General features: G+C 38.4%; 1 protein-coding gene across 6 annotated transcripts in view; it reads right to left on the bottom strand.

Moving 5' to 3' along the window:
• The window catches only part of LOC131855790 (magnesium/proton exchanger-like), a 209,879-nt gene that overhangs the window by 90,459 nt on the left and 92,212 nt on the right, over positions 1 to 27,208 (bottom strand). For all 6 annotated transcript variants that reach the window (XM_059209369.1, XM_059209368.1, XM_059209367.1 and 3 more), the window contains exon 3: positions 16,510 to 16,685. In XM_059209369.1, coding sequence (XP_059065352.1) covers positions 16,510 to 16,685 — 176 coding nt within the window. The remainder of the gene's footprint in view (positions 1 to 16,509; positions 16,686 to 27,208) is intronic.

The raw sequence follows: 27,208 nt of genomic DNA on the forward strand, positions 1-27,208 counted from the left end.
GTATTTATTTAATTCCAACTCCAAGCATACAAATCAGATTTGAAGAATATTACAAACCATCTGATAATAAACAAATTCAAACCTGGACTCCACAAGTATAGAACCTGCTGAAAACACTGTTCATGCACTGTAGCTGCACTATTCACGGCACTGTAGCATTTTTACTATTCACGCAGCACTGTAGCAAAACACTATTCACGCGGTACTGTAGCAAAAACACTGTTCACGCGGTACTGTAGCAAATCACTATTCACGCGGTACTGTAGCAAAAACACTATTCATGCGGTACTGTAGCAAAAACACTATTCACGCGGTACTGTAGCAAAAACACTATTTTCAAATCTGCACTTTCAAACCCCTGTAAAAACATCATGCGAGAGCACCAAATGAAGCCCAATGTGTTTCCTGAATGAAAACACCATTAATCCTCCTGACTGTGTCTTTCAACAGCGAAGAGAATGCTAGCAAAGAGGGATTCCGTCCTCCAAGCCCAATAATCAGATTTCTACGAAATCAAACAGCATAACATTAATTCATCCCCAGCATATCCCAAAAGAGAGCTCTCAACCTCCATTTATATCTTCTCCCTGGATGCAAACACTTCATTTCCTAAATGTGGGATAATACAATTAGAATAAAATATTATTTCCCACAATGTACCATTAAAGGGAACTTTTAATATTTTAAACATTACTTTATATTGCCAACCTTGTAAAATAACGATAAAGTTAAATATTTAATTTAACTTTACACTTTATCGTTAAATATTAAAACATTGTTGATAATCCCTTTAAATCATTGTCGCCTTCAAATATTTTTACTGATAGTTATGCCAACCAGGGAAACACTAAAAATTTCAAGTCACTGCTTGGAGACTAACTTACTATAAATAGTAAGTGTCTAGAAACCTTGTCAAAGCAGCACCGATTGGCCTGAAATCGAAAACACCTAGGCCAAAACACCTCAGCATCCCATCAATGTCCTTGTTAGCCTTCGGGACCATGTCAGAATAGGCTAACGACACCCCATATCATGTTGCGCTAAAAAGGGGACATTACAATCACTTCTATACAATCTATTATATCTTCAATTTCGAATGGGGATTATGATATCTCTAAGCCATTGTAAGCTAACTTGTTGGTTGTTTTGAGGATGGAGCAGGATGTGTCACCAATGGCATATAAATTGTCAAAGAGGTTGGTTGAACAAAATATGGAAAAATCGAAAGGTAAAGGTCATTTGATGGAAAGAGAATTGTTTTCTTGAAGATTGAATCTTATAGGTGTTCCTCAAAAGAGAAAAAATTGATTAGAACAGCATTGCTACACTTGCTAGGAAGTATGGACAAACAATAAAAAAGATAAAACCAACACAAGTGTAATATCCCTTGGCTAATCTGACCCTATTTCGCTTATTGAACCCCAAGGAATATTGTCAAACACTTGGCATACAATGTTTGAAGCCGCTGTAGTGAATTCTTTATTTGTCTTCTTTGGGTTTGTAGGCTGCAAATGATGTTATGGAAAGATTCTAACAATGCAAAGTTGTTATAGAAATGATATACTAGCTGTTTTAGACCTTTCCACACATATGTAATGACTGAAATTAACTAGTACAGCTAGTTGACATTAAGACAAACACTTGTCATGCATCTCAATGTATACCTACAACCATTAGGCATTTAAGCAAACAATTGGCATGAAAGCTAAGTGGCTGATCAATGTTGAATGCTACCATGAATGTGGAATATGCAAATTATATCTCCATTAAACATATGCAACCTCCAAATATTTCATGATATAATCATAATAGAAAATGAGGCAATGAAGTAATGATTTTCTAATACAATGACCATAGATAGAAAACCTGGTATTTCAATGGCTGCCTTGATATATTGGTTTGATTCTCCTCATATGCAAATCCGTTGTCAAATATATATAGCTGTTCAACCTTTCTAAATCCCCTTCTATAGAACTCCAACTACTGTAGCGCACTGTTCACGGCACTGTTCATGCGCACTGTTCACGGCACTGTAGCGCACTATTCACGGCACTGTTCATGCGCACTGTTCACGGCACTGTAGCGCACTGTTCACGGCACTGTTCATGCGCACTGTTCACGGCACTGTAACGCACTGTTCACGGCACTGTTCATGCGCACTGTTCACGCGCACTATAGCAGCAAGAACAAACTTGCAATCTGCTCTTAAAACCTTGAATAATTTGTTGCCAAATAAGGATGATTCACAACCAACTATAAATGTTCTTCAACAATAAACTTCAAACCCTTGTAGAAAACTTCACCAATTTGCACAAATGAAAGAACTGAAGTATTCTTTCCCACAACTGCAATAATTCAGGTGTTATTTCACACCTTCAAAATTGCTATCAATAGGAAGTTTTCGTTTCCTATGATCAAAGAAGAAAATTGCGAAAGCCCTAGGCTCCACAATAAAAATCAATCAAAATACTATTCATCAACTGGATGCCGAGAATGAACTCTTGCCTTTCTTTTTATTCTTTCCTTAAGAGAGCTCAAACACCTTCCTAGCCAATGTGGGATAAAAGATTTATTCCCACATTAAATTATTCACTTAACGCACTTTATTATATTAAAGTGACTTTATTATTATAAAGTTACTTTAGAACTTTATAATAATATTAAAATATTAAATAAATCACTTAAGTCACTTAAACTCTAATATCTCTTGATGTACTTGTCTAATTGCTAAGTCGTCTGAGCCCGGAGTTGACTCTCCCTGTTCTCCATGCGATTGGATGCCTGTCTAAAAATAGAAACCCTGAATAGTAACTTACTATAAATAGTAAGTGTGCCAATCTGAGTCAAAAAACTTGTGCAAAGGCCAAAACCTAAATCCAGCTGAAGAGTAATGTCTCTAATCACCAAGTAATTGCCACACGAGGCCCTCTATCAATAATTGTTAGCCTACGAGGGTCAAATGATAGGCTAATTCTTACAAACTCTGATGCTCGCAAAATGAGGACATTACAACAAGTTTATTCCAATAGAGTAATAATATAAACAAAGAAGCTGAAACAATGAATTTTAAGGAAAAAGAATCACTTGTTGCATCTACTAGTGAGGTGTACACCAGTCTCTACATTGGTGATTTAGAAATTATTATTGATGAGCCATATGAAGGGATGGATTCTCTTGATGAGTTAGTTGATTTTGATGGTGGTGGTGCTCCTACAAATGAAAGAAAATCAGAAAACTTATTGTATGGCAATCCAAGTCACTTTGATGAATTTGATTAACGACCTTTAACATTGTAAGATTTGAAGGACCAATTTGTGGTTATGGAAGAGAAAGTAGTGCAAATGTTAACAAGGATTGATAGCACTCATGAATACATTGAAGACCTCATTTGGCAAGCCCAAATGGAGGAGAGGTGAATAGGAGTTACAAGTGGAGTCACTTTTAACACAATTGTACACGATCAAAGAGGTAATAGAAATAATAAATCCAATTACTTGCAATTGCTCATTGATAGAGATCTTACTATCAAACCCAGAAGGAAAGGAGAAATAAGTTGATGAACTTTGTTTAAAGTTAAGTTTGGCTCACTTTTTGTTATATAAAGAAGAAAATCAGCTATCTATTGCAGCTACACCCAAAGAACAAGAAATTAATACAAGGATTGTGGAGATCAAACAAATAGTTGAAGGGATTGAACTCCATAGGTCTGAACTATTGCAGCATAATTCCAGCACTCCCCATACTAAGGAGATTCCATATGTTGATAGAGGTTGGAAAGTACATCAAGATTATGAACAATTGAATTTTGAGGATCAATTTTCAAATGAAGATGCATTTTGCAGCCATGAGAGAATTGCTATAGCAGGTAATGGAGGCATTTTTCAGCGTGATACACTTCATGGATCCATGGATCAGCAGCTAATGATGAGCATCCTGTTGGTGTCTGTTTTATCATCTACCAAACATTAGAATAGGATACCCGAAGGTATTCTATCCTCTCCTGAAAAATCACTATTGATTCCAAGGTCTATATGTGCGAACAAGCGACTTAAGTGAAATAGCTTATTGGGTAGTGTATGCTGAAAATCTCAAGGGGGACTTACGTTAACAAATGTCTGTTGAACTGTTGGACTTAGACGGATTGAGCAATTTTAGGATCTTTTTTTTTTTTAGATTTTTTGGGATTTAGACTTTCAAAAAAATGAGAAAAGAGATAGGGTTTAGGAAAGCTGATCTAATCCTACGAACTCCGAAGACAGTATCAATTGGGTGCTCTCGGGAAACCAAACTTTGCTTCGCCACACTAAGGACAACTACACAAAGCCGATGCAATCTTCAATGGGTTGTGCTTATGATCGAGATGTTGGGATGCACAGAGGATGGGCTCAGACTAACTTTGCACAGTGAAATGGAAATCATCCATTCACCAAAAGTATGAGCAGAGATACACCATCAATTAACACTTATCAAATCCTTCATTCAATTCTAATAACATGGAAGAAAATCTAAATTAACTTTAACTAAGTGTTGAGGAAATTGAGACCATGCTAATTATTCAAACAATAGGGATTACAAAGCCTTAAGAGAAAGCACACATGCAGTATATTATTCGAAAATGACCTTCACGCAACAATATGTCAAAAACCTCACACCCTCCAAATGAGAAAATAGATGAACAGCCAAGATCAAACAGTGATCAAGGGCCCAAATTGAAAGCTACAAACCCTAATTAGGGTTTCCCGAAACTCTATTAGTTTGAAAGAATGAGAAAGTGACATGTGGCACAGCTGCTATTCTCATTGAGGTGAGTGTCCAATTTCCCCTTTTGCAGATTCGATGTACCTGGACATGATAAGCCATGACCTCCTCCATAGTGACACTTGGCAAGCTGCTAATCTGGAAGTCGACGATGTCCACATCATCTGTACATGTGGCGAGCATGCTTTCCCACTCAACTGCTTGGGCAAGAAAGTTCTCATCGATGAAGAGAAAATTTGCAGTCCTTGAAAGACCGCCCTTGTCAATCATCCCCGAGTCTTTGAAGAAGTTCAACTGAATCTTGGCTCTCAGGTTCTCTACCTGCAAATGCTTCTCCCTTATACTCTCTTTCTTCCAGATCTCTGACGCTACATGAAACATCTTACTCAAAATTTCCCTGACACTCTCCTCTATTTCAAAGCACTTAGTCTCGGATTTCTTCAAAACTTCAATCCGAGTGAACAAAGCATAATACCAAGTGTTGAAGTCATACCTATCCCCAGCCTGTATGACACCTGCATCCACCAAACTTCTCTTCGACAAGCCTCGAATAACCTTCAAAAGTGGAAATATTTCATCTTGAATTTCCTCCACATCTTCCCAATTGGCAGCTAGGTCTTGGATACGGCTGACCAACGAAGAGGCCGACTCATGTGCTAATACTCAATTTTCCACAAGTATATCAGCATGTGCTGAAGCATCTGAAATCCACTCCTTGGCTTGTGTGAATGTGCCCTTCATATCCTCGTAATCCTTCATTGACTCCTGTTGAAGAGACTGTGGAGGGGTGTGTTGACGTGTATTTTGTACACAATCATACACAAAATAAAATACCCAAAGGCATCTTATCCTCTCTTGAATAAAGTCGCTAACTGCTGAAGATATCGCAAGAAGGATCAGTTAGGATGACTCCAATGTTCTTTTAGTAGGGTCTCTACGTGTGGATAAGCACCAGTGGTCGTTGTGATTGCTGTGTCATCAAGGGGCCTCACGTTGCCGAAAATTTTGCTAAACTAAACAAGCTTTCCAAAAAATATCAAAAGGATAGGGTTTGCAAGAGGTCTAATCTAGTCTAACCCTAAGAATGACTCAATGTGGACAAGACTTGGTGAGATTCTACCAACTTCAACATTGCCATAAATTAACAACTCAATTGAAATTGATGCGATCTTCTAAGGTAACAAATGATTTTTCAATACATCAAAGATCAAGGACACTACCACGAAGGTACATATCCAAGATACAACAACGATTGAAGGTTTAAGCGATTCAAGTATCTCCAGTCGACCACGCAAGGCGTTCCTACAATCAGCAAGAAGCTAGTGGTTTGGAAAGCGAATCCTACCAAATATCAAGTCCAACACTTTGTCCTTCGAATTAGCACACTACTTTGATTGAGAATGATTCAAGAAAATTTGAACAACCATGAAGATAACCAAGAGAATTGCAACAAAACACCATAACTTCAATATTTCATTGATCTCAAAGCCATCATGTACAACAATTGCTTGAATTCCTTTCTCAAAGCTCAATCTTGCTACAAAAGTAAATTGCTTCTAAACTCTCTAATTTCTCCTTAATCTCTAATTTTTCTAGTTCTAGCCCTGATTGATTCTAAATGAAAAGAAATGAGGGTATATATAGCATCCTCAATTACAATGAACGGTCCAGATCGAAAGAAGATCAATGGCCAAGATTATGACACCTAAACCCTAATTAGGGTTTATTACAACCATTACATAACATTTAATGCTTGACCAATGATAAATTTGGATTGCTTGGACACATGTCCTCTCTAGAAATTTCCACCAATGGATAGCTAGGGTAGGTACATCGGAGTTTGTGCCACCTTCTATGAATTAGGTACATTGAACCTGGACATTGTTGAGGTGGACCAATCCGACTGGAGGAGTGATGACTAGGATGCCACCTCGTCTGACACTTGTAGCTTGGTAGATATTCAATTTGATGTCGTTGAGAAGCTATCTTTAATTAACTCTTGTTCTAACTCCTTCTGTCCTTGATTTGCAGGATGATTGATGTACCTCGCCTTGGAATGCTGGATTGGAAAAGGTCGCCCTTATCTTGATGATGCTGGATCGAAGAAGGTCGTCCTTGTCAATGCTAGACTAGAGGAGGTTGCCCTTATCTTTGCTTGATCGTCCTTGATGAGACCGTCCTTGATCTGGCTTGATTTTCCTTGAGAAGAGTCTTTCGACTTGTAGATCTTTCGAGCCTGGGAGTCGCCATCTTGATACCTACACAACATTTCATAATAAGTAATAGATTTTGCAATGTATAACTATAGATTAGAGATTAAATTTAGGAAACTTCATGATAAGTCATTGAGTTATCATTTCCTAAATATGATCGAGCTACTGAAATTCAAAATTTCAAAATTTCAAAATTTCAGGCCATGACGATCAAAATTCAAAACAAAACAAGAGAAGATTTCGCCATACCTTACTTGAGAGTTTAACTCTAAAATGCAAAACAAGGAAATTTGCCTAGGCAAAATTTAGAATTTGAAACTTTTCCACGTGATCTTCCTTTAGCGAATGTCCTCCTTAGCAATTTCGCCACCCTTGGGATGTCTTTGACGTAGTTTTTGGCAAGTTCGCTCAACTCAAACTCGCACTCCCCTTTAATGATAATTTCGCACCTCCTTGTCTTCTTGATATTTCGCATGCAAAGATTGTTCGAATGATGATTTGAAAATGAAATAAACCACCTCCCTTTATAGGCGCTCACCCTCTTCATTAACTCTAGGCCGACTTGGTAATTAAAAGCAAATTTTAAATAAATTTAAAGGCCGACTTTTGTAAAATAAAACAAATAAACCCCAAGCGCCCCACTTTTTACTAATAATTAATTAATTTAATGCCTTTATAATTAATTTTTTCGATTTTTTAATAGGCAAAATTAATTAATAAATGTTTTGCGCTATTTTTTAAATGCTAACTTGATTGGATATTTCAAATTTTATTGATCTTTAGCATTTAATAAAATCCAAAAAAATGTTTTGGCGCCAAAATTTAGAGAGGTGAAAAGATACAAACCATATCGCTCTGGTCCCTGACTGAGGGACAGGAGCGAATTATCATTTTAGCCTGGATTCTCGCCTTCGACGTTTAAAATCACCATCTCCACGTTGAAACTGGCATTTTTTGCTAGGAATCTCGAGCTTGATCGACTTGATTTTGTGGATGAATGCCTCCTAAGGTTGATATCGCCCTAGTCCCTTGGTGAGGGACAGGAGCGAACCTTGTATTTTCTCCTTGATCTTTGTTTCTTCGATCACCAATCTTCATCATGTGGCAAGCAATGACGTTATCCCTTCGTTCCAAGTTTACCTTATTCGTCCTTAACAAGGCATTTTGATGCTTAAATGGTTTTCGCCCTGGTCCCTTGGTGAGGGACAGGAGCGAACCTTGTGTTCTAGCCTAAATTTGCTATCTTGTAACCTTTGCTTCTTGTTCATCGCCTTCCAAATGACGCTTTCAACTTTATATAATCTTGCTTTGACATGATTTTGAAGGATAATGAGTGATTTAATGAAAATCGCCCTGGTCCCTGACTGAAGGACAGGAGCGATTTTGTCTCCTTGTTCTAGTTGCTCACTTTTTGACGTTCAACTCCCTCGCATATCATCTTCTTAAGACACCTTAGACTTTGTGCAACCTTGTACATCCTTTACTTAGCGTGATTTTTGAAGGAAATGGCTAGTATAGTGAATATCGCCCTGGTCCTTGCCTGAAGGATAGGAGCGAACTTTAGTATTCTGGGCTCATCTTTGTTTCCATCAGTTTGCAATCACCTTCACAACGTAGAATGAGGTTCTTTGATCCTCATTGAGCACTAGAAACGTGATCAACATCCAAAACTTAAGCCTCCATAGAAATTTCGCTCTGGTCCCTGACTGAGGGACAGGAGCGAACTAGGGCATTTAGTGCAAAATCTTCATCATATTGACTTGCAATTGTCTTCAAGGTGCAAAATGATGTTCCTTACTTCCTTTCAAACACTTGAAATGTGATTAATTAACATAAATTTGGACACATTTGAACATTTCGCTCTGGTCCCTTGGAGAGGGACAGGAGCGAATTTGGGTATTTTAGTGTAAATCCTTCATCTTTGGTGGTCCTTGCAACTTCGATCTTTGTCGAGACACCTCAAAACGTCCTTGCCACCCTGTATCCTGACTTGGAGTGATTTAAACTTGAGTGGAAGGCAAGATAACTAACATTTCGCCCTGGTCCCTGGCTGAGGGACAAGAGCGAATTTTCACTTGTAGGCTCCATCACACTTTGCTAACTTCCAAAATTATCTTCAACGGTCTTGTTGTGCACCCTTTCATCCATCCTTGGCCTAGAGTTTGTTCTAACTTGGTGAGAAATTGGCCTAAGGGAGAAATCGCTCTAGTCCCTGACTGAGGGACAGGAGCGCCTAGGCAAATATGGGGTTCATCAGGCGTCTTGCAATCTTCAATTTGTCTTCAATAGGTTCATTACACTTTCCTTGTTTGCCTCAAACTCAAAACTTGCTTGCTTTTTGTCCAAATTTTGCCCTATGAGGAAATTCGCTCTGGTCCCTGGGAGAGGGACGGGAGCTACCACTGAATTTCGCCCTGGTCCCTGACTGAGGGACAGGAGCGAATTAGCTTCTAGGTCCAATTTTCTTCATGAAGGCACTTCCAAATTATATTCAATTGATGAAACATATCTCCTTTGATCTCCTCAAATCGTCAAATTGTTCAAATCCAGCAAGGACAAGGCAATGTTTGATTTTGAGCTCCGGTCCTTCACTGAGGGACAGGAGCGATTTTTGCTCCTGGCACATTTCCGGGTTTGTAAAATTCTTCAAATTATATTCAACGGAAAGAACATTCCTCCCTTTATCATTTCCAATCCGAAATTCATCTTGATCCTGCAGAGACAGTAAAATTTTGAGAAACAAGCTCCGGTCCTTCACTGAGGGACAGGAGCGATTTTGCTTCCACAGGCCAAAATATCAAGATTTTGGGATTTTAATCACTTCACAAGGTGAAAACAAGTCATTTCCAATGCCCGGGATCAATTATCAAAATTTTCAAAATTTTGTCAAAATTACTCAATCGGACAAAAAATCAAAATCTCATCATTAACACTTAGACAAATTTGGACTCTGCATTCAAAATTCCGACTGAAATTAGACTAACTTACTTAGCCTCTGGCGAATTTACTTTATTCAAAATTGCATCCTACGAGAGGACGCTCAAAAAGATCTCAAGATCGACTGGACTCTGGCCTGAAAACGACAAAACGGGAAACCCTAAGGCTTGACCCTAATCCAGACAACTGGCATACTAAACCAAAATCCTAAAAAGCAGAGAGAAAGGCAAGCAAAAACGAGCAAAAAGAGGGGGTCCCCATTTTAATGGGGCGATGTGTGAAATGGTCACAACAAGGTGACTGGTATCTCATGGTTGAGTGGCCTAGTAAGATAGAGAACATACTTCCTCCATCGCTGATTTTCTTCCTCAACCTTCTTTCTCTTCTCTCTCTCCTGAGCTAAACTCGCCTTGAAAGCATTACAAGAGTCGTCAAAGTACTGGACTTCTTGGTCTTGGGTAGGCTTACCCAATTCTATAGTGGTGATCTTATAATCCTCCAAGGCAATATTGTCTCGAGTTTTCCCTTCCTTTGGCACAGCTATTTGAACTGTCCTAAATCCTGCACTATCCCTCTGAATCAACGAGAACTTCCTGGCTGGCTTGGGTGGTTTGGCTATGACTCGCTCATTCACCTTCTCCAGAAATGTTGATGTGTTCTCTTCATAATGGACTTCCTTAGGGACCTTAGCCCTTATCCTTTCCCTCAGCCAATCAGGGATGGTTGATTGCTCTACGGTATTTTGATCAAACCCATCATCTGTCCCTCCTGGTCTAGTAGCTATACCATCCAAGAAGACTACTGGAGATGCAGGCGTTTCAACTTCTATAGCTGCATTTAAAATTTGCTCTCTGTCCAGACTTTGGACAACTGCTTTCATTATTTCCTCAATTGAAGGAGACAACACTCTCACTTTATTATTAACCATACATATGTCCATATCCTGCTCCTCAACTGCATTCTAATCAAGCAAGGCAGATACGGCACTCAAGATGGAATGACCTTCGCTAGACTCCCGTCTCTCCCCTACAACCTTCTTTCCTATGGCCTTTCCAGAGCTTCCAACTAACTCCTTCCTCTTCCGGGACCCAACACTCTCTGGATTCCGAGCATTGCCTGCAGAGATACAAGGGTTGGAGGGCAGAGAGTCATCTACTCCCATCAAGTCGTAGGTCAAGGCCACACCTTTAGACTTCAATGGTTTCGTCCTTTCAGATGTCCACCATTTAGAATATTTGACCACCGACCTCATGAGGTCTGCCAAATCTGATTTCTCTCCCTCTGACAAATCTATCAAGGCTAGTGGTTCATTCTTCATCGTTTCAAAGTCTGGCTGCTGAAGCTCAAGGCTATCTTCTACTTAGTCAGCAACTCTAAACACCTCTGTTGCTCTTACGATGCTCAAGAGAATCCTCAACCAAAATCTCTTCTTGATCTCGAAACTATTGGCTGCGTTAGCCCAATAATCTTCTAAATCAGCTCTGTGCTCAAATGTCATCCCTTCGACCCTTTTTATTTTGTGGAACGGATCAATATTCTTCCTCGGCTTGTACTGATAAAAAGGGTGCCAAGCTAGCTCCTCAAAAATGGCAGCAGCTTGTGATGACGGACACATCTCCAGTCCATTCCCAATCGTGATGGAGGAGGTTCCTGCCTTCTTCTGCTTATCTCTTTGAATTGCCATATACCCCTCCAATTGTCTCACAACCTCGAGTAGCACAACTTGGTTGGTAGGGTAAGCTAGAAGCTTATAGGGAGATCCGGTAAACCCCTGAATTCTAATGTAAGTGAACTTTGGGAATTGGATATACCAATATCCAAATCTAGTGATGAAGTCCATAGACTCTTGAGAGAGTCTCTGATGTAGTCCTCCTTGCAACGTCTGTGTGATGTGCATGAGAAATGTGTCATTCACCCTTTTAAAATGGAACTTTTCTTCCATGTGAAGCTGGGGATAACAGTCATAAACTGGAAATTGATTTTCTTTGTTTCCCACTTCCCCTCTGCAAGTGAGGCCTCCGTATCTATAGGTTCTAGCCAGGGAATAGAACAGTTATGAGCTCATGAAGAAGATCCTATTTGCTTCCATATTTTTCAGCTGGCTATCCAAATTGTCGCTTATCATTCGAGCCCAGTCTATCATCTTCACTCCGTTCATTATTTCATTTACAAAATAATGCATCCAGGGCTTGAATGGAGCACCTTGAGGACTCCCCATTATCTTGTTCAGTGGGATGATCATGTCTCCAATATCTTCCTTGAAATATGCTCTCACCAAGGTCTTCCTTTGTAGTTTGGAGGCACCTTTCCTTGGCTTATCTAGCCAGGAATGATTGACGATGGCGTCATACTCCTCCAAGTGGTCTTGATACATGCGATCAACTTCATCTTTGGTCACGTACACGACATTATGATACTTTGGAATTCTGAAGGCTTCTCTGATGGCCTCATCGCTGATGTTTGCCAATACTCTCCCATCTGGCCCGACAATATCCCTACTGGCAAGGTTGTAATGCCTAGCACATTCAGCTACTAATTCGGTGCATTGCATGGTGGGGAGAAAACCAGCATCATGCACAATGCCACTCTTCATCATCTTTTGCGCGGTTGTGGTAGGCACGAGTTTGTCCAAACCAAACATCCGCTTCTTGAACTCCCTCAGATTGATGTGCCCGAGGTTAGTGTCGCTAACATTCTTCCATTTCAAAGTCATCCTTGACTCGGGAGGAGCATCTTTGTCCACTTGAAATTTCATCGTGCTTAAAATCTGCAAGAAAAAATGAAACTTAAGTTAGAAATTGGTTCGCAAATTGAAGAAAATAGAGGCTGCGAATGGCTAAGTGTTTGGAGACATTGTTTTATTTTCATACTTAGCCACAAAAAATGGATTTTCATATGTAAACTCTTCAATCCTAAGGATAATTGTGATTGCAATCCAACACCAAGTGGTATAACTTCAAAACTCTCCTTTTACTTAGCCAATAAAATGATTTTCTTTCACTAAAAATTCGAATAGATCCACTAAAATCACTTTCAATGACTTTGGAAAACTCAGAAAATGCAACAAATCTGCATTTTAAATTCAACTTCACCTTCGAATGAATTGGAATAATTTGCCGGAATTTGCCAGTTGAAGATGCTACTTGGGAGAGTGAGCAGATCTTACAGCATCCAGAGATGAGATTGCTTGAGGACAAGCAATTTCAATGGGGGCGGACTGTGATGTCCCCTTTTTAGCAGTTATCTAGCGATTTGTCGTTAGCCCTTTTTGACATGGTCCCAAAGGCTAACCAAGACTTTGCAAGGATCTGTGTGGGTTTTGGCCTAGGAAAAGTCAATTTTGGGTCAAATGGAGTTGATTTGATAGGGTTTCCAAGAACTTACTATAAATAGTAAGTCAGTTTGGGCATGGTGTCGGGTAAAATTTGGTGCGATTTCGATTAACTTCTTTTTGGTGCATTTATTCATTCGCCTAGATTGCTTTTTTTATGGAGGAATTAATTATTCAGGCAAAAATCAAAGGTTTCTAAACTTAAATTTAATTATTTAACTTAAGGAGTTTTTTAATGAAAGCTAATGTTTAGAAAGGAAATATTAAAAGTACCCCTTTCTTTAAGAGACATAAGGAATAATATTATTTTATTCTTTTTTTCATTTATCCCACATTGTTGGTATTTGGAAAGCATGCCAAAAAGCAAGTGATAAATAAATGCATTTAATGCTGGAAACTCAGCTTGGAATTTGTAAAGTTTGGTTTTTGAAGATTTTTGGATTCGATTCTGGAAAATATTCAGGCTTTTGGGGACGAAATCCCTGAATAGCAACATTTCCTACATCTGTGCAAACCAGGTCTGGGAAATCTAAAACAAATTGCAGATATTGGAAGTCATGGCATTGTTCATCACAGAAGGAAGCTCAGGCAGTCGTGGAGTTAACTTAGGGGTATGTATTACTGAATTGAATAATCAGTTGGGAATACGTGGGTATGTATTACTGAAGTGAATAATCAGTTGGGAATACGTGGGAGGAAACCTCTGCACAAGTGACAGCGTTGAAATTGTTAGTGCTGGCTGTTCGTTTTGGGGAAGGAGATATTGCCAGCACCAAATGACAGTAGTTTCCGACCCTGCTGGAAATCTTACCTGGAAACTTGTAATGGCACGATAGTTATTTGTTGACCAGGCGTATCAACATTGGCAGCCCCAAAAGTTCTTGAGGGCAGACGCAGAAAGAAGTCGCAGTAAATTGTGTGGAAGTGACCACCTGGCAGCTTTGGCTACTAGGCACTACAAGAACAGACATAGTATAAACGATAGCAGATCACAGCAATTTTCCGCGTCTGGAGTTTACAGCACTCAACGTAGTGAAGGGGGGGGGCTATCGTGACAGATATAATACTGGTGGTGATCGTATTTGCTGCATATCCTCAACCAGTTGCAGCATTCAACTTGTGTATGGTAAAAGGAAGAGCAGTTTGGGTGTAAAACCTTCAGCAAAACACGAAATGCAGAATTGAAGGATGAAATCACTGAGTGTGGGCAAACGACACATTCCCTTCCCTGCGCGAATCGCAGCAACTGTGCACGAGTTTAGTATCAACGTGGCAGGTCACAGACATCACATGGAACTGTCATAAACTCAATGAAGGATTCCGGCTGACAAGGAGGAATCGGCTACTGTGCAAGGAATTCAATTTGTGTTTTCAGCGGCATCTCCTAATCAGCTTCTCTTATCATTCGCTGTACAAAGTTAAATTTCCTGATTGTGTCCAGTAAAGGCCAAGTAATGTAAGAGAGAAAAAACATGACGGCTGTAAGACGTAAGAATTTTAACATTGAAATTTGGTGGTAACCCTGTGTGTTTAGAGTTTGGTGAATTGTTTGCTGGAAGTTAGATTATGGCTGTTCATGAAGAAAGATTCAATATGGTGATTGTTTAATCTGAAAATATTTTATTGGCTTATTTAATTTATATATTTGTGTGCTGGAATGTTAAGTAAGTGCGACACAGTAAAACAAGAAAAAATGCACTAGGTATCAGCTAGGCAAAGCACAGACCTTTTGTCAAAATTACTACAGCAAGTTGACAAGACATAATTAGGATACAGGGCAGAATGTTACATAATTTTGTTTCACACGTTTTGCTGTCTTTTACTTCACTCATTTCAACTTCTCCTTACATGTTTCATCCATTGTGAATTCAGGTTGGCCTATTCATTTCTGTTTTGACACGTTTTAGAGGAAATTTTATTGGTTTTTAACCGTGTTTGGCCTCTCTTTATCCTACAAATACTTAAGATAATTTGACTTGCCTACAAGACTTCTCAAATTATTTAATCTTTAATCAATCTGCTCCTGCATGAAACATGTGCCATTCCACCTACAAATCAGCTAGGGCAGTCTCACTACCGAAACCAATTCCCTTAGGGTTTTCGTCCTAGGGTTTGTTCTCACTTTAAGCCTCGAGTCTCCACATACAAAATATTAAAATTCAGCATATGCAAATGAGCTTCAAATTCACCTTCTACAATTTCCCTTAGAACTTTCTCAAAGGTACGTACTTTATATTCCTGCCATAAAATTATTCATTAAATCACTTTATAAAGTGACTTTATAATATTTGTCTTTTAAATCACTTAAGTCGCCTTTTTTAATTAATTAAAATAGTCACTCAGGAACATTGCTTAATTAGACAACTTTATTTAATTAATTAAATTCCTCCCTAACAAAGGGTCACTCCCAACTACGTAGCAGAAGGGAACATTACAATTTTTCAATTCACCAAGCCTAGGCACTAAGTCTGAGTCCAAGTCAAAAATCGGCTTGCAGAGTCTAGGCATTGAGTCTGAGTTTGGGTCAAAGATCAACTTGTCAACTCCTAGGTGAGTCTGAGTCTTCTAACTATGCTTTGAATGCAATTTGGTTATTTTCTTTATGAAATCATTTGATATCCAAATCATATTAATTCATTTTTGTTTATATAAGTAATTTTAGTCACTACTTTGGCCAATAGCAAGACATGTCTATTTCTATTAAATATCTATTTTGCAAACGAATAGTAGTCTTTACTTTAGCCAGTATAAAATTGTCTTGGATTGTGCTTAATAGTTTATCCTCCTTAATAATCTAGTGCTTACTTCCAAGGTAGAAACATAGTCAATTAGTACTTTATGTTGATGTGAACCCCCCCTTAGATAAACTTGTAGAGTGTGCATAAATTTGTTCATAGCTTTTCATTTCAAGTTTAATTAGATCTCAAGAAGTTTGATTCGAAGAATGATTCTATTGTGTGTTGTTTCACTTTGTGTTGTCTAGCAATAGACAATATTAAAACTCTTAACACCCACATTAACAGCCTTTCTTATACAAACAAATCCTATAGTAATTTATGTACATGCTGATGCAACATTCATTAGATCAAAAAAACGAAAAGAGAAACAAAATGACCAAGAACTCAAAAGGTTGACTAAAAATACTTAGGATCAATAATATGTGTGGATAATTTTACTAAAAATTATTTATAAGAGTGTAGAGTTAATTTTAAAAATAGCTCAAGAAACCATAAACCAACCAATTATTAGGAATGGCTACATCTCAAATACCTGTACTATTATATAAAGCCAAATATATGCCCAAAAAGACCACACAAGCTCTACCAACCATACTCCTAAATCTGAGATTTTTTTCACCGTGCCTGCTTTTGGAACAAGCACAAAAACAGCATGAATAGGGTACAAGTCAAATGCAGCAGAACCAACAAGTGTTGCAGGTCCCAAACCTACAAATAGAAAAAACATAAGAATTATCCATCTGGCCAACATTTAAATCTAACATAAGTTAGGAATAACCTTATTGAATTCCAAATAATCTGACTACTTTACATTTATGAATATGCAAGTTACACTTTAACTTCTATATACAAGCATGCCTTGGAAGTATAGTACAAGTCAAAAGAAAATGAAACAAAAGAAGAATGTAAATGAAAAGACCAACATAAAAGGTGATGGAGGAGCATCCAAGTCCATGAGTAATCTTGCATCATAAAAACCAAAATAAAAGGTGGTTGAAAGGATTTTGATTTTGTGTGCAGGTTTTTTAGTGAATTGCATGAGAGATTTATAAAAGAGATTGTGAGATTGTTCCCACTGACTTCAGCAACAATGTATAAAACAATTGCATCTAAGGAAGCAACTTGTTTCACTTCAGCAGCAGCATTGTCACTTTAACAACATCCTGTGACATCTTCAACAACCCTATTGCATCTTCAGCAATAATTGATTCCACTTCGGCAGTACTTTGAATTCAATAGCAATTGGGATGAGTTCAACAACTTTGGCAAAATATACAACTTTAGCAACAAAACAAAAATGACTACTTGCAATGATGACTGATGATGGTGTTAACTCCACAGGACAGCCAGTAATGCCTTTTGTCCAAATCAACTCATTTTATGTCTCTATGCTATCATTATGAATCTCGTGTTTTTTTTGGTTCAATGTAGACACTTTGGTATACATAAAAGCTACTTTTAAATTTGTTTGAAATAAAGCAAATTGGCAGTTACAAACATCAACCAATTGACATAATGGTCTATCAAGAAACCAGAGTCATTTTTGAAGTGTACGATTAGTTTGATGATTCGAATTTATCCAATCAACCATGTGGAGTTTAAGGCCAATAAGCCTAATCCAAACCCTTGAATGGGCACGAGAATATGCAAAAGAACAGGAAGACAAGCCTTGGACAGAAATTGTGCCTTAAATTGTGGAAAAACAGAATTTGTAGGCTATGTGCATTAACATATTTCTGGCACAATTTAAGGCACAATTTCTGTCCAAAGAAATAAGAAGTAAAGGCACCAGAAAAGAGAGATAGGGGTAACAAGAGAGGAGAAAACAGACCAGGCTCCAAAAGCTACCCTCAAAACATTAGCTCGGAGAGAGAGAGAGAGAGAGAGAGCATACAGAAAAAATGGAAAGTCATAATTGAGGAGATTTCAGCCTTGCAAGGCATAGATCATCCCATTTGCCAATTTTTGTGTGTAACTAGTTTATGTTCTTTTACCCTGTTGTAAGCCTTGAAGGCAGATTTTAGAAAATTTAATGATAACTGTGTTTTGATTCCACTCGGGATGTGCTATTGTTGCAAATGTGTTGCTTCTAGGTTTAGGTGGTTTCTAAGTGGACCCCCCTCCCCCTTACCTAGACTGCATCAAATGACATCAAAGCGAGGTTTAGCATAGTACATTGTGTCTTGTGACACTCTAGAAGATTTGTTGCAAGGGAGAAACTCCTACATTTACAAAGAGAAATGAGAGAGAATGGTATCAAATAAGGTGTGTCCTATAGGCAAGTGTGTTTGAATGTCCTACAATAAAAAAGTATTAGGTATAAAAAATGGAATGCCTTGCACTAAGGGATAGTGGGTACAGAGGCTTTTGAGAGTATATCTTCCAAGGGAGAAATTCCTACACTTACAAAGAGAGATGAGAGGGAATGGTATCAAATAAGGTGTGTCCTATAGGCAAGTGTGTTTGAATGTCCTACAATAAAAAAGTATTAGGTATAAAAAATGGAATGCCTTGCACTAAGGGATAGTGGGTACATAGGCTTTTGAGAGTCTATATCTTCCAATGAAAGAGTTGGGTAGGGGACAAGTGCAAGTTGGTTAAAGGGAAAACCATTTGTGGTATGAAAGGGGCACTTGACTTTGGTATGTTGTGCAATAAATGCAAAGATCTTAGGCTATGTGCATTAGCATATTCAGATGGGGCAAATTTTGTGGATGACTAAAAATCCATTTCTGGATATGGTTTCAGCCTTGGCATGAGTGTAGTCCCATAGACATTAATAAAGTAATTTTTATTTAGTAATGGTTAATTAGCTTTTAGTTGTAAGCTTTAATTAAGTTGTTCAAAATTTAGGGTATTCTTTATGCTTGTTTAGTTAATTCTTTTCATCCCACATTCTTAAAGTGGCTTGTCACCTTTTATTGCAAACCTATATAAAAAAAAATCCTGCTTATTTTATTAATGAATATCTTGGTAATCTTTGTGTGGTCAATTTTCATAATATGTTTATAGAGCTCAACTAAAGCTACGAAATATGTAAGAGCATGAAAACCTAGGGGCTGCTACCAATAGAGACGGATCAAGGAATTGCCAATGTAGCATAGTAAAGAGACAAAAGGATTCATATATCAAATAGTATAAAATCACAAGGGATTTTCTTGAAAATCATGCAAGGTTTTCTGAAAAATTACACAAGTGATTAATCTCACAATTGTTTTCATTCAAATTGTGGGTTTTGTTTGTAAGAATCGCACAAAGGGTTGAAGGAGATTGTGTGGCATTTTGAAATATCCCACCCCTCTATGGATATTTAATTTTCTGATTTTTCTCTCTTTTTTTTCTATTTTTTTATGTTTTGATATATATTGATTGCACATAAATGCTTGAAAATAAATTGAAATAACTTAAAACACTAAATTTGTATTTATTACACAAACCCACAATTCTTTTCCAATAATTAAAATTAACAAGCATACCAGGGAAATGCCTTGCCTAGCAAAGGATGATTGGCAAATAACAGTTGTTAATTTGATAATTAATACTTATCAACAACAATTCAGTCAAGTCCAATTCTGAAAATTTGGAAATGGCACAATTTCCAATGCTCTATGACAAACCCCATCCAATATCACTCTAAACACCTCCTGAAGTTTGAACGCACACTTACTTTTCTTTGTTTTCTTCAAGTCCTCAACTAGCTATTGTCTCAAAAGCTCACAGATGTCAAATCTTTAACCGGAAACCACCATTTGATGTGCTGTATAAATTGTTGTCGCGGTGTCTGAACCCTCTCGGTTTTGTTAATAAACTTTGTAGGGTAAACACTTAGTCACATAATTCACTCATAGATCTTTTATATCTTCAACAATCGTCGCTCTTCCATCTAACCTCAACCCAAATAGGGTAGCAACAATGTCAGTTCTCTACCAACTTCTAAACTGAAACCGTCTCGTTCATGCACAAACAAGTTAATGCCCTAATGGCCTCTTTTGTAATCTTGTGGGATTTATCCAGATACATGACATCTCCATGAATTCAGCTCAAAATTATTCTTACCCACACTGTCTCATAGGTGAAATCAAGGAACTCTTTACAACTATTTACCCCTAATGTCGGAATGTTCTTATACTCATCTTTGAAAGTCACCAAATTACTCTTAGTAAGCTTGTCCCAAATGTAATACGACTTAGAATGACTCACCTCTTCTATGTCGGTATGAATGTATGCCCTTACATCTTCGGTGTAAACATAGTCGATTAGCACCCACAAGATGTTATGTCCCCAATTTTTCAGGTTCTCTAGCAAGGTTTAACAACTGACACTCTGGGTTCACGTCAGCTTGTTTAGATGAATAATCTGATGTTTCCAGTGAGCTCAGTTGGTTTTCTGGAGTTATACGCCACTTTTCGAAGTGATTTCTAGCCTTTGGATTGGTCTCCAAGAATCTTGGAGAAGCTATCTATTTTAAGTAAGTCACTCGATCAGCCTCGTTTTCTATTATTCGTCATCAGGATCACTCCGCTGCGATCGGAACTTGATTCCAATGTTTTCTAACAAATTTTCGCAAATTTGGTGCATTAATGAGTTATTTTAATTATTTTGCTAAGGTTGCTTAAATTTAATTAAAATATTAAATTCCAACCTTAGTGTTCTAGCTCGTTGGAACTATTGGTGTACATTTTATCATCTACCAAACATTATAATAAGATACCCAAAGGTATTCTATCCTCTCCTGAAAAATCACTGTTGATTCCAAGGTCTATATGTGCGAACAAGCGACTTTAGTGAGATAGCTACTTGGGTAGTGTATGCTGAAAATCTCAAGAGGAAATTACGTTTACGAATGTCTTTCAATCTTCTGGACTTAAATAGATTTATCAATTTCAGCATCTTTCTCTTTTCTATTTTTGGATTCTTCTGGGAATTAGACTTTCAAAAAGGGGAAAAGGGGATAGGGTTAAGAAAGCTGATCTAAACCTACAAATTATGGAGACGGTATTAACTGGGTGTTCTTGGGAAACCACGCTTTGCTTCACCAAACTAAGGACAACTACACAAAGCGGGTGCAATCTTCAATGAGTTGTGCTTATGATCGAAGTTTTGGCATACACTGAGGATAAGCTCAAACTAAGTTTACACAGTGAAATGGAAATCATCTGTTCACCAAAAGTATGAGCGGAGATACACCATTAATTAATACTTATCAAATCCTTCATTCAAGTCTAACAACTTTGAAAGCAAATCTAAATTAACTTCTAACTAATGTGTTGAGGAAATTGAAACCATGCTAATCTTACAAAGCCTTAAGAGAAAGCGCACATGCAATGTATTATTTGAAAAATGACCTTCACGGAACAATATATCAAAAACCTTACATATTCTCCAAATGAGAGGAGGTAGCCTTAAATAGTTTCCAGAAAACAATGAACGACGGAGATCAAACAGTGATCAAGGGCCCAGATTGAAAGATAAAACCCTAATTAGGGTTTCCCAAAACTAACTACCCCTCGACCAATGCGAAAATTACATTTGGGGACACTTGTCCTTCTTGCTAAATATGAACCAACAATGAAAATAGAAGGTTGTTGCATTGTGAAGTGTGCCCTTCTAGAAGCTTCTGGATAAATCAGGTTCATTGAACATGGACATGCTGACTTGGAACAATCTGATTGGTTGGAAGATGATGAGGTGCCACCTCAATGTGTTGGATGTCTTTTCTGAATTCTCCAATTTATGTGAAGAAATCGCCTAAGTATGTGTTGATGTGTTTTTTATGCACATGCGAACACAGAATAAAATACCAAGGTATCTTATCCTCTCTTGAACAAAGTTTCCCCGAATGTTGAAGATTTCGCCTAAAGATCATTTGAGAAGACTCCAAGGTTCTGGTATGTAGGGTCTCTACGTGTGGATAATCTCTTTTGGTCTGATGTGATTATGTTGGAATCACAAGGGGACTTACATTTGAATGCATGAGCGTTTGATTTGCTGGAACTCAAGTCCTAACTACTGGCTAGAAGATAAAGAAATGACAAAAGATACAGGGTTTGGAGAATCTAATTTAAGACCTAAAATGTCAGAAGATAGATGAACGACTAGGTGGAGTCCTACTAGATTGGGTCTCACCATCAAGTTGAACAATCTGACACCAACTCACTGCGATCTTCTAAGGGGTGCTTCAAATATATTCAAATCCTACACCATCTGACACTGATCACCGTTCAAGTTAATGCATGAACAATAGACGCGTAACGACTTGAGATTAAGCTCATTCTATGCCAGTTTACCACGCAAGACGCATTTACAATCAGCAAGAGGCTAGTGGTTTGGACTAGACGTATTCCACGCGAGTGCATTCAATAACTTCACTCGATCTAATTATTTACCATCTAAAATGAAGATTCAACAAGAAACTGTTAACTTTTAGCACTTTCAGATTAATATAAACTTAGAAAACAGATTTTAGTTTCTAACTAAATTGATTAGATGCAAGATTTAGAGTTTTCTAGGTTTAGGCATCACATAGAAATCAACAAAGTAAGAACAAGACATGGTTACCCTGGGAAAACCTCCTAGGAGGAAAAACCCAGCCAGAAAAGATCCTCAGATCTGATTATGGATTATATTCATATAAAGATTACAACACTTATCTTTAGTACTTGAAGATGATTGCACATAGGGCTGATAAGGTCTTCAACAAGTCTGCACTTTTGTAAGTCTCAAGCCTGCCCCATTTAACACAGTAATCGGCAATCAGATCCACACCCTAGGTCAGCACTTTATTGTATCTTAAGTCTACCCCTTTGCCTGAAATTGGACTGCAACCCTAGCTGTTTGAATTTGGAATAGTTCGCCCTCCAAGTAATGGTATTTGTAGAATAGTTCCCCCTCCTTGCAATGGTATTTGCTCTTGATATTAGCGCCCTTTTATGACGGATACAAATCACCAATATTACTTCTTCAAACTTCGCATTTTAGGCAGAGGTATAATTCGCATGGAATGATGAATTGGTGAATGATAATGTGAAGTTGTTCTTTATTTATATGGTGAGCAATGACTTTAGTCATGTTGGCTTGCTTTATTAATTATTTATTTATTACTTTTCCTTTTTAGCCTTGATAGGGTCGGCCCTATTTTGGGGGAGCACGTTGAGTGTGGCGTGAGCAAGTTTAAGTGGTGCCGTGGGGTTTAGGGCCCAGCCCTACACGTTGGAGAAAGGGGCCAGCCCTTTGGGCAGATTCCAATGTTGCCCAAGGCAATTGGAATCCGCCATTCCCTAATTACAATCAACAAAAAGCATGTGTATTGCAAAGAAACAACACACTTCACCACAACTTCAATGAAAATGGAGTTCATTTAGAATCAAGGCAACAATTTCTTGCCTTCTCATCCTATTCTATTCTAATTGCTATTCTATTTTACTGACTATTAGCTATTCTAACCTCTATTAACCAACTATTAACCCCTACAAAATGAAGAGCCAGAGCTTTATATAGAGAGCTCTTTACAATTCAATGGCTCTAATTGATTTACAATCAATGGCTAGGATTACAAGATGAAAACCCTAAATTAGGGTTTGGTACAACAAACTCCTTTAGCCAATGACAAAATTGCATTCATGAGTGTGGACCAATAGGAAGCAAGGGTATGTGCCTTGAAGTTCGCGTCATCATTGGTGAGTCAAGTACATTGAATCTGGACATGCTGATGTGGACTTATCTGACTGGAGGAACAGTGACTGGGATGCCACCTTGTCTGGTACTTGCTCTGTGATGACCTTGGTCTATCCTCCATCGTCCTTGATGTACTAGATGAATGATGTATCTTACCTTGGCTCACCTATGTTTGATAAAGCCCCTTCACGATCAAGTCACTCCTCTAGTAGCTTACTTCGCCTTGAAATGTTTATAAGATCTTTCTTCTGATATCATGCGGTTTCTCCATATGGCAAAATGAGGTCCTTGAGGATAGCCTGGTCTATCATGTGCAACTCCTTGAACACTTGAAGTCCTCCAACTTTGAAGCACCTTGAGTCCTCTCTCATGCATTTGAAGTGTCCTCGATGATGATGGAACTTGAATAGGTCGTCGTTGTCTATTCTTCCTTCTAGCCCGGTCTTGTTGATCTGCAAAACAAACCAAAAGATGATTAAGTACACATAATATATTTATCCTAACATGGCATTTCTTATCTTAAATCATCAACAAGAATGCATTTGAATCAATTTCCCTTGAAGCTAGGAGGAAAAGACACACTTTAGAAGAAATTTGCTTCTGTACCTTAGAGAGGGTCAAGAGCGAATTTGACATTTGTGTTCAAACTCATCAAGTTTACTCATTTCTACTAGCTCAAACCATGATTATAGGTCCTTAAGGCTTGGATGATGTCATTCTTCCTTATGAAAAGTTTTTGAACCAAGGATTCTACCCAAAATGGAGGTGAGATGTAGATTCTGAAAGAATTCGCTCATGTACCTTTGGAAGGGTCAGGAGCGAATTTGATCCTCTAAGCTCAATCCATACTCCTTTTCACTTAGCCTTGTCTTAGACTTGACCTTTCAATCCCTCTCTCCTGAAGACATCATCGATTTGACCCCCAAAAAGGCCAAAAAGAAGGATTTTGCTTTGGGCCTTGGCCAAGGACAAGACCAATAATGAAATTCGCTCTGGACCCTTTGGAAGGGTCAGGAGTGAAATTGGCATTTTTGGATAAATTCTTCACATTTTGTCACCACAACTCACTCAAATGCATGCCTAAGGATGCTTCTAAGTTCAATCCACCTCAATCAACGCTAGGCTTGACACAAAATTGGGAGCAAAAGAGGTTTCAAGAAAATTCACTCTGGACCCTTTGGAAAAGTCAGGAGCGAAATTTGTGATTTAGCCTCAATTCTATCATTTCCTTTGCTCCAAATCACTTCTCAAGGCAAGAATTAACAATTCTCTCCCAACAATGCCTTAGGAATCAAGATCTTGATCCCAACAAGGAGCAAAATATAGTTTTTAGGAAATTTCGCTCTGGACCCTTTGGAAGGGTCAGGAGCGAAATTTGCATTTTGACACCATTCTTCTTCTTTTCAAATTTTCCTCTATCATCATCAAGTGAATTCGCCATCAATTTGGCCTAAAACAAGATCTTTTTGGGTGCATTAGATGAAATAAGGAGTCCTCCTAAGGATTTCGCTCTAGACCCTTTGGAAGGGTCAGGAGCGAATTTTGTCTTTTGACCTCAAATCCATCATTGCCTTTACTTCCGTTCACTTCTTTAGGCAAGTATATATCCATCTTCTCTCAACCATGCCTTAGGAACTAATATTTGGCCTCAAACAAGGAGAAAATAGGTGTTTAAGAAATTTCGCTTTGGACCCTTTGGAAGGGTCAAGAGCGAAATTTGTCTTCAGGCTCAATGCACACTTTTTTCCCTCTCAACTCACCTCAAACTTGACTTATCAAATCTCCTCTTACCATAATCAAGTCAATTCACCATCTATTTAGCTTAAAAGAAGGTCCTAGTGCATTAGGCAAAATAGAGTCTTGCTAGGAATTTTGCTTTGGACCCTTTGGAAGGGTCGGGAGCTTAAAAGGAATTTCGCTCTAGACCCTTTGGAAGGGTCAAGAGCGAAATTTGCAATTATGCTCAAATCCTTCACTTTTCATCACTTCACTTCATTTCACACCTCAACACCCTCTCAACCACGCCATAGGGATAAGGTTTATGAGGCAAATTAGGACCAAGAAGGGTGATATAAGGAAATTCGCTCTAGACCCTTTGGAAGGGTGTTGTGCGTTGCACACACTCCCTGTCGCCAACAAGGTCCCCCTTCCTATTTTGAGCCTTTCGTCTTCGCCCTATTGAGTTTCGTGCAGAGTGTCTCGCGTCCTTTCGAGCAAGTCCACGAGTGGTCCGTGAAGTGATGATGTCAAAGAAAAGAGCCGATAAATCCATCAGGCTAGTCTAGCCCCTGGGCACGAATGCCAAGAGTTTGTTCAAAATTGTGAAATCACCTTGAATAGGCGTAAGGTGATAGAAATTGGCGAAGCCCGCCAAGCAAGAACAGTACGTCTGAAGGTCGCACAAGGACCCAAAGTTGCCATTTTTTGCACAGGAGCTATGAGATAGATTGCATAAGGTTTGTCTTTGTGATGTTTGTGGGATTTGAATGAAGGATGATTTTCACCTGCTGGTTAAGGAGCGAATTTCCTGGCCAAAATGCCAAGGTTAACAAAACTTGCCCAAGTGCCCAAGCTCGCGCTTCTCGAGGAGAAAGTTTAAATCGCCAACATCGCTCTAGGAGTAAAATTTTGGACTTTCAAGCCAAATTGAGAGAAATTTCAAAATTTGTAGAATCTTGCAAAAACTAGTCCAAGGTCCGAAATTTCACTTAAGTTCCCAAAATTGCCTTATGGGCCGAATTTTGGACCCAAAGGCCAAAATTTTAAAAACTTCACAAGGTTAAAACATTGCCAAAATCGCCCAGGGAGCTGAATTTCGGACCCTGGGGTAAAATTTCAAAATTTCAAAAAATTCCCAAAACTGCCTTAAGGTCCGAAAATGCCTTTAAAAGTTGCAAAAAACCCCCAGAGGTCCGAATTTCACTTAAGACATCCAATTTCGGACCCTAGGGCTGAAATTTGAAATTTTGTATGAATTTGCAAAACATGCTAAAAGGTCTGAAATTCTGGACAAGTTGTAAAAAACGCCTTAAGGTCCGAATTTGTCCTAAAATCGCAAAAAGGCGTTATAACCCCGAAATTCGCGAAAAGCGTTAAAACTCCGAATTTGCAAAATTGGGCTTAAGGTCCAAGATTCTTTCAATTTGCAAAAGGGGTCTAAAAATCGCGAAATTGCAAAGGGGCTAATAGTCCGAAGTTTTTTCAAAGTTGCGAAAAGTGTTAAATGGTCTGAAAATTACCTTTCAGCTTGCAAAAACTCCCCGGGCTTCGAAAATATCTCCAATTCGCAAAAACGTCTAAGCGCTCTGAAATTCGCCAAAAGGGTCTAAAAATCGCGAAATTCAAAAGTGTTAAATGGTTCAAAGTTTGTCATAAGTTTGCAAAAAGCGACGCATGGTTCGAAAATGCTTCCCATATTCGCCAAAAGGCATTAGAACCCCCGAAATCCCAAAAAGCGTAAGCAGTCCGAAGTTATTTAAAAATCGCAGAATGAGCTAAGGCTCCGAAATTCGCCATAGGGCCAAAATCGCAAGCTGAGGGAAGAACGCGAAGAAGCA

Source organism: Cryptomeria japonica, chromosome 7 (genome assembly GCF_030272615.1).
Source record: "Cryptomeria japonica chromosome 7, Sugi_1.0, whole genome shotgun sequence".
Taxonomy (NCBI): domain Eukaryota; kingdom Viridiplantae; phylum Streptophyta; class Pinopsida; order Cupressales; family Cupressaceae; genus Cryptomeria; species Cryptomeria japonica.